The 13,030-nt window shown below is 37.1% G+C and overlaps 1 protein-coding gene across 4 annotated transcripts in view; it reads left to right on the top strand.

The window, feature by feature from the left end:
• The window catches only part of MALRD1 (MAM and LDL receptor class A domain containing 1), a 438,921-nt gene that overhangs the window by 131,408 nt on the left and 294,483 nt on the right, over window positions 1-13,030 (top strand). For all 4 annotated transcript variants that reach the window (XR_012504288.1, XM_074358489.1, XM_045511295.2 and 1 more), the window contains exons 21-22: window positions 5,248-5,424; window positions 8,609-8,771. Coding sequence is in view for 3 of the 4 variants with exons in the window: in XM_074358489.1 (XP_074214590.1) it covers window positions 5,248-5,424; window positions 8,609-8,771 (340 nt within the window). In the remaining variant the exon portion in view is untranslated. The remainder of the gene's footprint in view (window positions 1-5,247; window positions 5,425-8,608; window positions 8,772-13,030) is intronic.

Raw genomic sequence — 13,030 nt, 5'->3', positions numbered from 1 at the left:
AGACTCAGTGATTGTAATCTTCAGTATTCTGGTTTTTGTGTCTTTGGTATGTAAACTTACAAAGTGATTTAACACATACCTAGGGAAAATTTTAGCCCAAAGCCTATGGTCCATGCAACTTAGTATTTCTACTGCATTTCTAGACAATAAAATGGAATAACCGACTGAATCTATCTTAAAGTTAAAACTTTAAAATGTTGTTATCTTTTAGTTGAGGAAAATGATAAGTACCAAAAATGGAGAAGACTGTCAAAATACTGAATTAGCAGTGGGAGTTTTCAAGCTAAAATTTAAGTCTGTTTGTAGTTACTTTCAAGTAGAGTAGAATGTCTGTCAAGATGGAAAATATCTTGTGCTACCTGGAAATTTTCATTGAATCCATGTGTGACAGCAAAAACACTTCAGAAAGAGCTGATTTGCTACTGGAGACAGAAAAAAAATGTGCTGCATAATACGTGACCAATACATCACTGTATCACAGTTGTTAATAAGTCATATCCAAAGAATAGCTATGTTTCAGTAAAACCTACTCTCCTAGAAAGTAGACCTAACACAGGTACTTTGGTATGATCACGCTAAACACAGTCATTTCAGCTTGTGGATATAACTCCATATTATTGTATTCAGTGCAACAGGGAAAACTCTGCTTTTCCCCTGGAGCTATAGAGACTTCAAATTTTTCATTTTTCTGAAGATTGATTAGGTTTAAACCTCAAGTAGACTTTTAGATTTTTAAATTAAATGTATTTCTTAACATCAGAAGTGACAAAAAAAAAAAACATGCATGGTTATCAGGAGATAAAGAACCACTAAGGATATTAATCAAGTAATTGACACAGTGGTGGCATGTCTAAAGCTGGAAATACCTTATCAAGGACTAGGTATGTTAAAATAATCAGTTTTAGTTGCTTAACTACCAGTGTGGGAATACCTGTAGGGAGGGAAATCTTGTATAAAACAAGTTGGAAAATCTGTTTTTATCAGAAAGACTGTATTAGGCTAGCATGAAGTGTGTCATGTTTGTTGCGTGGAATTCACAGAGCAAGGAATTAGCACGTAGAGTCCATCTGGAGCCTGAGTCATCTGCTTAGGGTGACAGCTCTGCAGGTGAGCTGGTTTCCCTTTCACTTAGAGATGGAGAAGAAAATCAGGCCCAGCTAGACTAGCCTCTGCTTCTTAGTGAGTGCAAACCAGTTACTTGCACGTCGCCCTTGCAGTTTTGTCTCATCTGCAAAGCTTTGAGTGTTTTTTGCTTTAATGACTTAACTCTGTCATTGCTACCAGCATGAGCATTTCTAAGCAATTACAGATTTAAAAAATTGTAAGTTTTGCTATACACTGAATGTTTGTGTCCCCCCCATATTCCTGTATTGAAGCCCTAACACCCAGTGTGATCGTATGTGGAGGTGGGGCCTTTGGAAGGTAATTAGGGTTACACATCATGAAGGTGATGTCCTCATGATGGGACTAGTGCTGTGTAAGAAGAGGAAGAAAGCTGAGGTCTCTTTCTCTGCCTTCTGCACTGAGGAAGGCTATGTAGGGGTATAAGCAGAAAGAGAGCCCTCACCAAGAGCTTGGCCGTGTTGGCCTCCCAGTGTTGGACTTTGAGCCTCTAGAACTGTGAGAATTAAGTTGTTGAAGCCTCGCACTCTGTGGGGTTCTGTTCTAGCAGCCCAAGCTGACGGAGGTGGGCTTACTGCTCTAGGTAGATTTTACCATTACAATTGTTCACCATTTATACGTTAAAAAAAATAAAGGCTTTATCCATATACTATACAGAGTCATTTCTAATATCACCTGTTGTGATTAGTCAACTGGAAAATAGCTGAGGAAACTTCTGGGAGCAGCAGAGAGCTATAGAGAAGGAAAGTGGGAGAGGTGGATTTACTTGAAGGATAGTTCGTAAAAGCTAATGGAATTCCAGACAGAAAATAAAGAAAATGGAGGAGAAGCAATTTTCAAAGATGTAATGGCTAAGAATGAACAGAAGACATGATTTTAAGAAGACTACTGAACCTCATGCAAAATATTATAAGAATAAATCCAGGTCTAGGCTTACGGAGATGAATCAGAAAAACAATAAAGAAAAGGGAAGATTATGTTAAAAATAGCTGGAGATTAAAATACAATTACAAAAGAACCACAGTGAGGTTGATCGCTGACTTAGAAATAGCCATGACGGAAATTGGAAGACAGTTGAATATTATTCTCAAAGTTCTGAGAAATAATAACTGTTAGTCCAGATCAAAGCAAAACTCTTTCAGGAATGAGGGTGGAAAAAAGAGCATTCAGAGGATAATATCCACAAACAAAGAGAAAATGATTTTTATTGCACCAGACTCTTACCAAATGAACTATGCTAATATGAACATTAGAGAAAGACAGAATGATCCCAATAAGGGCTGCAATGCAAAGGGGAATGGACAGCAAAGAAAATGGCAAACCCATGGGTGGTTCTGGATATACCAGTGGATACTGAATATGTGATGTGACCAGTGTATTTACACACTGCTCGGAGGTAAAGAAATTGATGCAAATTAGTTTGGAAAACTAGTTTGGCATTATCTAGTAAAGTTAAAGTTGCGCATGCTCTGTGACTAGGCAGTTCCACACATCAGGAGAAATGTACAAAATAAAACCTCAAACAGAATAAACTCAAAAACCATCGATGGTAAAATCACTATGTGAATATATGTTATATGTTCATATAGTGAAATCTATACGGCAGTCAGCCTAACTGAACTTGACAAACATACATTCACATGGATGGATGAATGAACAGTGTTGAAAAAAATATCAAGTTGCTGGGAAACATTCGAGGATTCAAAACTCTTGGGCCAGTAAAAGGGTTAACATTTGCCAGGGATTAGGAGAAGGGAAGGATGGATAAGCAGAGCACAGGGGTTTTTACTGCACTGCAACTATTCTATGTGATGCTCTAGTGGTGGAAGCATGTCGTTATGTGTTTGTTAAAACTCAACAGAATATGAAACCCCAACAGTGAACCCTAATATAAACTATGGAAAAGCAACAATGGATGGCTGAGTTTGCAAGGAGAGCCTGAGCATGCATACCTTGTCTCTTAGTTTCCTTTTTTAAAAAATTACTTTCCACTTACAGTTATTGGAAGATATTGGCTATATCTGCCTTGTTGTACCATTTGCAGCAACGTGGATGAACTTGGAGAGTATTATGCTAGGTGAAATAAGTCAGAAAGACAAATACAGTATGATATCACTTATATGTGGAATCTGAAAAATACAACTAACTAGTGAATAAATCATAGAAGAAGTAGACTCACAGATACAGAGAACAAAGTAGTGGTTACCAGTGTGTGTGTGGCAGGGAGGGGCAATGCAGGGTGGAGGAGTGGGGGGTACAGACTATTGGGGAGTTTCCTCATTTTTTTTTTGGAGCCAGTTAGCCGAGGGAAGCCTGAGATGTGCTCAGCTCCTCCTGGCTGTAGTTCACGGTGGTAACCTTCTGTATGGAAGTTTCCGGCACAGGGTATGACTTAAGAGAGTCTGTTTATATCTGAGTTTCACACTTGCAAAGATTACCTAGCTACAGATACAGCCCATTTTCTCCAGTATCAACTTCATCCATAAAAGGCTGACACTTGGATCTACTACCTGCCATCCACTTCAGTCTTAGTTCTTTATCATTTCAAAACTGGAGCTAAGAAATACAGTGCTATTTACTGGACTTTCCTCGAATTTCCAGCAGCACCCAAATTCCCAGTCCTCTAGACACTGGGTGTGCGATCTTGCTCTGGTCTTTGCTGTCCCCTCCAAGCAATCTCTGCTCTGGTTCATTAGTTGCCTGGAATTGAAGTTAAGAGCTCAGCTGTTCCCTCTTCCCCATTTCGGAGCCACCTGCATTCATTTTCCACACTTACGCCTGATAAGCATTTCTCGAAGTGGAAATTTTATATCTTGGCGTTTCTCCACAACTTTTTGTATTTATTTCAGACTCCTAGTTGGTCCCACGTAGCTCTTTGTGTAACTGTCTCCTCTCTAGCCCTGAATCTAAAGACTCCATCCTGTGCATTCTTACTACACCCCAAGATACTCTTCTTGCCAAACTCTCACAGGTTTCCAAAGACCAACAGGAAAATAGATTTCTCTGCTTTCATGTTAGACTGTTCTCATTGCCCCCAAAGAGTTTGTACCCTTCTTCATCTAGCCAGCAGCACATCATTTTTTAACACTGGAAAATTAAACATTGCCATACCAGGATGTCTTCTGTCTCCCATCTGATACAGGCTTTTCCTGTGTTCTCTTACTCTGTTGTAAAATCTTGCATTTTTGTACATCTGTTCATTCATTTAGTCTGTCATCCGTCCATCCATCCATTATCCTTCCATCCACCTGTGCATCGGTTTACTCACTTTGCAGTGTTAGTGTATCCACAATGTATCATGGTCTGTGAATTGTGTTGTGAATACAGGGATGAAAGGATAGGTGTCATTCTTGCTTCCATGGTGTTATAATCTCTATCATAAACTTACCCCATGAAACTGTAATGAAAGAATTTTCTGACTGCCTTATTCACTCATCTTTAAACTATTTTCTGGAAGTCTTTGGCTTGAAATCCACTGCACCTACCATGTACTTGACACAAGGATGTTAAAAATAAATGTTTATTGAATAGCTTACTATATATAAATAAATCAAATTCTGTACATTTCTTCTAAATTCTAATATCAGGAATTATTTTTTTCAGAAATTATTATCTTAATTAAATACTTCTGGGTGGATACTTTTGGTTTGGGTCTATCATGTGACTTTGGATCTTGACTACGTGAGGATATGTGGACAAAGATGAGATGTTAGAGTCATGGTGGCAGTGGTGGAACAAACCTTATTTACCTGGTGGCCTAGAAAGTTTAACGTGACCTAGACTTTGGGTCCTAGTGCCAGCACCTGGAAGTCCCTTAGTTCCCGCTGATCTTCCAAGCCCTGTCCCTGAGCCTCCCATTTATTCAGTGAGCTCTGAATAGTTTTTCAGTAATTTCCATCTGCACTTTCACCTATTTTTATAATCAAAGAGATCCAGAGCCATTTGCCATCACCGAGACCATGAACCCCAACTTACATACTGACATAAAGAAGTTCAGCAGATTAGTTAATACTATCAAATATTCTTTACAAAGTTGAATGTGAAGCATACTTCGTAAAGCTTATTGTGTGAAATCTTTAAAGAAATGGAAAAATCTATAAAATGACGCTTGTCTCTTACTTCAAGGTAATTTGCCAGTGGACCTGCCAACTCCACCAGAAACTTCAGTTCCAGTAACATTACCTCCACACAACTGTACAGACAATGAATTTGTCTGCAGGTCTGACGGCCAGTGTGTTGGAAACATCCAGAAATGCGATTTTAGATATGACTGCCCTGACAAATCGGATGAATCATCCTGCGGTAAGTGACTTCCTAAATTTTTCATTAAATATAAATCAGATAAGAAAATTCCAGTGTCATATCAAGTAGCATGGCCTACTGTCCTAGTTAGAAATTTTCAACCTGGCTTAGAGCAGTTTATTTCTTTCTTTCTTTATCTTTTTATTTTTAAATGGAGGTCCTGGGGATTGAACCCAGGACCTGAAGCATGATAAGCCTATGTTCTACCATGGAGCTATACCCTCCCCCTGCAATTTCTTAACATAAAAACTTTACATAGAGAATTATAGGAGAAGAAGCAGCCATCATTCTTGTATCATGTCCAACAAGAGGTGGCTTTAAATTAATATTTTAGATTCAAAACACTAATTTTCATAGACTTGATTCCAGGGCTATTATTTTCCAGCCCGCCCGCCCACTCTTTCTTTCTTTCTTTCTTTCTTTCTTTCTTTCTTTCTTTCTTTCTTTCTTTGTTTCTTTCTTTCTTTGTTTGTTTGTTTGTTTCTTTCTTTCTTTCTTTCTCTCTTTCTTTCTTTCTTTCTTTCTTTCTTTCCTTTCTTTTCTTTTCTTTCTTTCTTTCTTTCTTTCTTTCTTTCTTTCTTTCTTTCTTTCTTTCTTTCTCTCTCTCTCCCTTTCTTTCTTTCTTTCTTTCTTTCTGTCTTTCTCTCTCTCTTTCTTTCTTATTGATGTATAGTTAGTTTACAATGTATCATTTTCTGGACTACTACTCAGCCATAAGAAAGAATAAAATAATGCCATTTGCAGCAACATGGATGGACCTGGAGATCATCATTCTAAGTGAAGTCAGCCAGAAAGAGAAAGAGAAAGCACTCATATGTGCTGAAAAAAGAAAAAAGACTAATGAACTTATCTAGAGAACCAGTCTTTCCTATTAATCCCGTTGTTTGTCTCCTTAGGGAGGAAGCATAATAGCCTCAAATTAGATGAATTTGTGCAAATGTTGCCACTGTCAAGATGCACGTATAAAATAAATGCTATGTCAAATGTGCAGAGTTCATAAGAAACCAGTCCTAACACTCATGGCCCCTTCTGCAGCTGGGTACGATTGAAAGATGGTTTTCATTTATTGGCACTTGCCAATCTACAGTTTTCCTAAATGGATTAAGGCAGATTATTTAATTTAAAAATGAACTTCTCGGTCAAAGATACAAACTGAGGAGGAAAATGAATTTGTCTGAATGGGCAAAGATAAATGCTTGTAATGGTTTTCCCTTCCTTGCTCTATATTAAGTAGTATATGAATTTACTGTAATATTTCCCCAGTGCCTTGATAATATTAAAGGTTTTGGAACATTCAGGTAACACGGTGTATAATGAAAGTCTTAATTTGTCTTATGTCAGCCTCTTCAAGGGGTTCTAAAACTTAAAAAAATCAAATAGAGTTTGTATTTATTCTTTTAACTCAGAAAAAATGTTCATGAATATACAAATATGCAATAAATTAATCTAGACCAAAAAACTTATAAAATGAAAGCTGACTCACTCTGTGAGTGAGATGGGACAGCAATGAGCTCATGCTGGTCAGTAGCATATGCTGTCCATCACAGATGCAAGATAATATAATGGAAGATGTTGTGGTGTCCAGACTTCCTCGTGGGAAGACACTGTAATCCTCCTGTGATCCCACGTAAGTCATGTTTGTAACAGCTCACACAAAATCTCGTTAATTATGCCTAATGAGTATCTTTAGTGAATAATGACTTCTTAGTTCAACTTTGCGATTTTAGTAATGTCATTTATGATCGGGTAGGAGGTTTTGGTAAGTCCTTTACATGTTTTGAATAAATGTCTACTATTAAATTATGTTAATATCATAGGGATATTTACTTATTTTGAATAAACATGGTTGAATTATTACTTTATATTTTATATATACATATATACATATTCATATATACTTTATAATTATAAAAAATTGTTTAATTTCTAAACAAATTATGTGATCATGCCTCCTCCATCTCTGTCATCTCTTTGTAAGATGAACTTTTGTGATAAATCTGCCTGTCATCTACAGTCTTACATTTTCTAATTTTTTTTATTGTGGTAAGAACACAAGATAAGATCTATGCTATTCGTAAGTTTTTAAGTGTGCAGTACATTATTGTTGACTGTAGGTACAGTGTTCCACAGCAGACCTTAGTGCTTGACTGAAACTCTGTGTTCTCTAATTTTTAAAAAATCTGTAATTTTTATCTTTGTCAATGATACAAAGAACAGGAATCTAGTGAATCCTAAATCTCTTCACAAAATAAGTATAATTATATGATCAATAGTAATATCAGAGATGAAATAAGACACTGGAATTTCATGATTAAAAATCACTTTTATTGGGATGAGTGTTTCTTTCTCAAATTCTACTTTAAATCATGAACCCAAGTTTCTAAATGGTGGCAGTGGTTTGCCTGCGCCATCACGGCTTATGCCATTTAAAAGCTGGAGTGCACACCAGGCAGGCGTTCCATGGTATACACAAAAACTAATTGAACTGAATCTTTTATTCAGGTAGTAGGGAATTTAAGACAGACAGACAGACACATGAACACATTCAGAGGGAGAGGGAGTGAGGGAGGAAGGAAAAAAGAGAGTGTTTGTTTTCACACATAATCTACGTGTTTAAAAAAATCACTGGACTTTTAATTTTGTTTGATATTAGAATGCAGTCATTACAAACATTTAGAAAACTTTTAAGGAAAGAGGTCCAATGTAAAAGTTGTACATCTTATAGCTTTGAACTTAAGTAGTTTAGAATTTGCAATAGCCCTCTCAGAGGCTGAGCTAAAGTTTAGCATGGTAGTGATACTATGAAAAAAGAATGGACTTATCAGAGCTTGGAGGTCGTATAAGGGATGCAAATGTTATATCAGGAGAGACTGGCAAGGTTTAAATGGCTGCTTGAGGAGCTAATTGAAGTATCTCCTCCTTATGAAAGCAGATTCTTTAGTATGTGCACTTACTTCCACATTTTGGTTACTGTCACTTATTTGAATCTAATACACCTCGATTTCTTTAAAACCCTTCTAGGGATTACATAGACCATTTGCTTAATTATTTTACTTACGCTTAAAAGTTATATTTTAATTAAAAAAACCCGAGAGTAAGAAAGTGCTGATGCAGATGGAAATCACCATGTATTGACACATAGATTGTGACGAGCTCATCCTGTCTCTGTTCCATTCTATTCAAGCTATGGAAGTTTGCAGCTTTGAAAAAAGAAACCTGTGTAAATGGTACCAGCCAATCTCTGAAAATTTAATGGAAGATTCAAACATATTCAGGTGGGGACTTGGTAATGGATTCAGTATTCATCACGGGGAGGAAAACCACAGGCCATCAGTGGACCATACAACGTAAGTCACATATTTGGAACATGTCTCTTAGGAACTATGTATTAAACACTTCCCAAACTCCTGCCACACCGCCTTCCCCTACGCTTGTGCTGTTATAAAGATGGATGTTTCAGTTACAGAGTAAGTGGGCTAAGTCTGTTCTTTCATACAAAATGGAAAAAAATTCAGTTAAAAAGGTAACGAATACTCTTGTAAAAGTCACAAAAACTAGAGACATGCATGAGTAAGTAATGGAAAATAATGTGTAATATCATCACTCATCAAAGCACTGTTGGGAGTGAGGGTATAGCTCAGTGGTAGATGCGTGCCGAGCATGTCTGAGGTCCTGGGTTCAATCCCCGGTACCTCCATTAAAAAACGAATAACCGAATTACCCTCCCTCCAAAAAAAAGATGAAAAAATAATAAATAAAACATAAACTAAAATTAAAACCATAAAATAGTTGGAAAAGCTCTGTGAATATGTTGTTTTCAGATTATCCATCCATTCACTGCATCCCCTTCAAATTTCTTTTCTCCTTTTCTTCCTTTTCTAGATTCTCCTCCACCGCCTTGCCCCTTTTCCTCTTTTTCCAGTCTTTGCTCTTTATCATCATCTATTTTGGTCTTTTCTTTCAGGCTTTAATAATTCCCACCTTTCCCCTGTTTTGTAGTCCACAAATAAATTGAATGCTCACTGCCTACAAGAGCCCATTCTTCCTTTTTCCTTTCAATGATATAAGGGACTGTTACTGAAGACAGCAAAGGAATCCCCCTTTCTATTACAGAGAATCTTTTCAAAACCTGTGTGCCTTCACTCCTCTGCGCAAAGCTTCATGTCCCCCAGCATCTGAGGTTGCTGCTTCAAAGAAAACTACGGGTGTGCCCGCTGGCCGGTCCTTCGTTGCCTGGGCCAACCTGACCTTACAGTCAAGGGGACCACAGTATCTTGGGTGTACAATGATTTTCTTTTCCTGGGCTGACTTTTTCACCCTGGTTTTCTGAGCTCTCTTTTGTTTTTGTTTTTGTTCTGTTAAAATGCTTCCAGCTTTAGCATCATTTGATTTAAACAGTGGCAGCCAGGTTGCCCCAAGTATATGCAGTAGCAGATATGAGCGCTGCTTTGTTTTGATCACATTTGACAGTTGGCCATTAATTTTTGAAATTTTGGTGGGCAGAATTTCTTTGCACTGCTTCCAACATAAAGCAAAGGATCATTTCAGAAAGTTTCTTTGGCTCATGCAGATAAGTCAGCCTTCATTCATAATCTGTATTCCTGTGAAGAAAAGGGCAGACCTGAATCTCACTTCTAAGTGGGAAAGGGATAAACAGAAATACAGCAACAGATTATAAGCACAGTAATATAGTTGGGTTTTAACTTGTTTGTCTTGTCCCCCAACCCATCACTGCCTCCCATGGACTGCAGGTTCCCTGAGGGATCGCAGGGACTCTGATTCCCTTTAGTACATTTTTCCAAGGTTCGATGTATATTAAGTCTCAATAATTATTTGAGTGAATTAGTTGATGATTAGGATCCATATATTTATGCTTTATAATTCAAGTCTACAAGGCACGAAATTAAATATGTTTTGAATAGGAATGCTTACAAGTCAGATACTGTTTAATGGATGTGTTCTCCGTGACCGTGAATCACGGGGGAGGGAGTGGTCCCTAGGCCTCCATCTTTTCTAGCCGTCCTCTCCCCTTGTCTCTGGTTCCTTCTTCAGCCAAGGGAGGTTTGACATTTTCTACTTTGTGGTAAGAAATAGCTCTTATGCATCTTGTATCCTGCTCCATGGCTTACAGTAGAACTCCATGCTCCATTTTCCAAATTCTATTTTTTTTAATTTAAAGGGAAGCTTCTCTCATTTACAAAATGCTTTACTCTCTCAGCTGTCTGGCTCTAGACATTTATGGCCAGGTTTTTAAGACTCACTGTGTCTGAGTTTGCATGATCAGTTTTGAACATGACAAAGCTCTTCACATTCCACGATCCCACCTCTCTCCAGGCCAAAGATTGCTTCTGGCTAAGGTTGGTAAAGATCATTCATAAGCAAGCACGAAAGGGAAAAAAAAAGCACATTAATATATTTCAAAGTATTCTCTCACTTCATACACCTAATGAAGCGATAAAGTCCAGAAAGGTGATGGTGGGGTAGGAATTTGTAGGGAAGTTTTCAGTATATAGTTGAGTCTTCAGTAAGTTCTTAACTTGTGTTTTTCATCATGGCAATGAAATGGTAAAAAAAAAAAAAAAGCTAAGCAAAGTGCTATTCCAAGTGACATTCTACTGCTTTGTGTTCACATGTTAACGGACTAATCTTTCTACCTAAGGATCTAAAGTAAACTCTGTGGTCTAAAATAAGGGTTACATCTTTATTTTTCTCTTACTCGTTTGTTTGTGGGAGAGTAACAGCATTCCATACAGCTGGTTCCTTCCCCATTTGGATATGAATTAGAAATGCTTGGATCATTGAATCAGGATGTTTGGATCACCTAATTTCTTAGCTTTGTAGCTAATTCAAATTTAAATATGTTTAGCATATTGAAGATTTGAAAGTGCTGTGTAATGATTCCTCCCATTTTATAATTTCAAAAGATCTCAGAATCCTGTACTCTGAGCTCCATATTTAGTTCACTGTAGCCCAGGCAATTTTACCAAGTATGTAAATGGGTAAATTGGTTCATAGCTAAGTACCATAAATTTTATGATCATTGTTATCTCATAGGAGAGCCTTTGTTTTACCCAGTTAATTCATTTTCACTGCTGGAAGCCAAGGAAAACAAAGTTTTGAGTCCTTGACCCTCAAATCCATTTTGTTTGACTACAGTGAACGCCCATCTATTGGTTAAATAGGTTTAATATTAAGATTTCTTAGGCATCTGAGATCATCCCCTCAAGCAAGATTAAGTCTTCCCCCTTTATCGTTCATATGGATCGATGCCTAGTGGAGGACTTAAGCACATTCTAGTTTAGTGGTTTCTCCCTGTGCCCACAGAAGCTTTAGGGAAGTTTTCCGAAGTGTGGATAAAGAACCTCTGAAATGTTGGTTTGTATATTAATATTCAACATGTAACAAATTTAAATGAAGATTCTGACACTTGGATTAGAATCTTGGGAATAGAGCTGGGGATCTGTATTTTTAGTGTACTTCCTAGCTGGTTCTCGAACGTCATTCTCAGGAGCCCTCCATAGCAGGAAGTGGGGAAGGTATTGCAAAAAGTCGGAAGGGGGCTTTCTTAATTTCTAATTCCAGTTTTGATCAAAGCAGATTTATTTCTTTGTAAATCTGGTGACTAATTAAAAAAAAACTAGTACAAAATATTTTAGGAAAAAACAAGAAACAAAAAATATTCTAAGATGATTTTATTCAAAAATAAAATAAAGTGTTTATGTTATAAAGTATTATAATTGGGAAATCATTTGGAAGCAAACTCTTTACCCTGCTCAATCCCAAAGGCATGTCATTTCAAGGCACCCTCTTCATTGCCTCATTCATCGTATGGTACCCAACTTTTTTCTGACAACGTTGTGCTTGTGTGTTCTCTTCCCTACCTCTGATCAAGATGATCCGTCTTTGTTTTGAAGCAAAACCAAACATGCTGATTTCATGTTCATCTGGAAAAGATGGATACTTTTAAATATTTTGCATCTTATGGTTTGCTTTCAGATTATTGAGGAACTGTCAAACTATTATGACCCATCTCATTCAAAATACAGATTAGATGGAACCCAGTTGCTTAAGTGTGTTGCTTGATTTTAAAGCAGAAGTACTTTTTCTTAGATTTTTCTTTTTCTTCCATAAAACTGATAATTGTCTTTCAATTGGAAATGAGTTACAGTCGCCACTGTTGCAGATACACCTACATATCTTTATTATGCATTTTTACAGGCTTGACATCATTATAAACCAAAGGCCACATAAATAAGGCAAGCTGTCTCTGTGACATAACTGTGCAGATCATAATGTATCTTAAGTGCTAGATATAGATGTGGCTAAAGGCTTCAGGAAAACTGAAACTATTTTAATGTTTTCTGCTCTGCAGTAACAGTTTTCAAAGCTTTAGTTTCTTAGACATTAAATGCCACAATGACTGCCTTCTCAGAATGGATACTTAATAGGCCAATTTAGATGCCTTAACACTCTCCCAGCGTAATTTCTAAGATACCCAGTTTTATAAATCTAGAATAATGGTTAAATGCCAGGCTTTAGAAACAGTTTTGCTGAAAGAAAAATGCAAACGGGCAAAATCAAAATTAACTGTTGTAATTTTAACTGT

Source organism: Camelus bactrianus, chromosome 35 (genome assembly GCF_048773025.1).
Source record: "Camelus bactrianus isolate YW-2024 breed Bactrian camel chromosome 35, ASM4877302v1, whole genome shotgun sequence".
NCBI lineage: Eukaryota > Metazoa > Chordata > Mammalia > Artiodactyla > Camelidae > Camelus > Camelus bactrianus.
The sequence above is the reverse complement of the archived record's forward strand: the minus strand, read 5'-3'. Positions and strand labels throughout refer to the sequence as shown.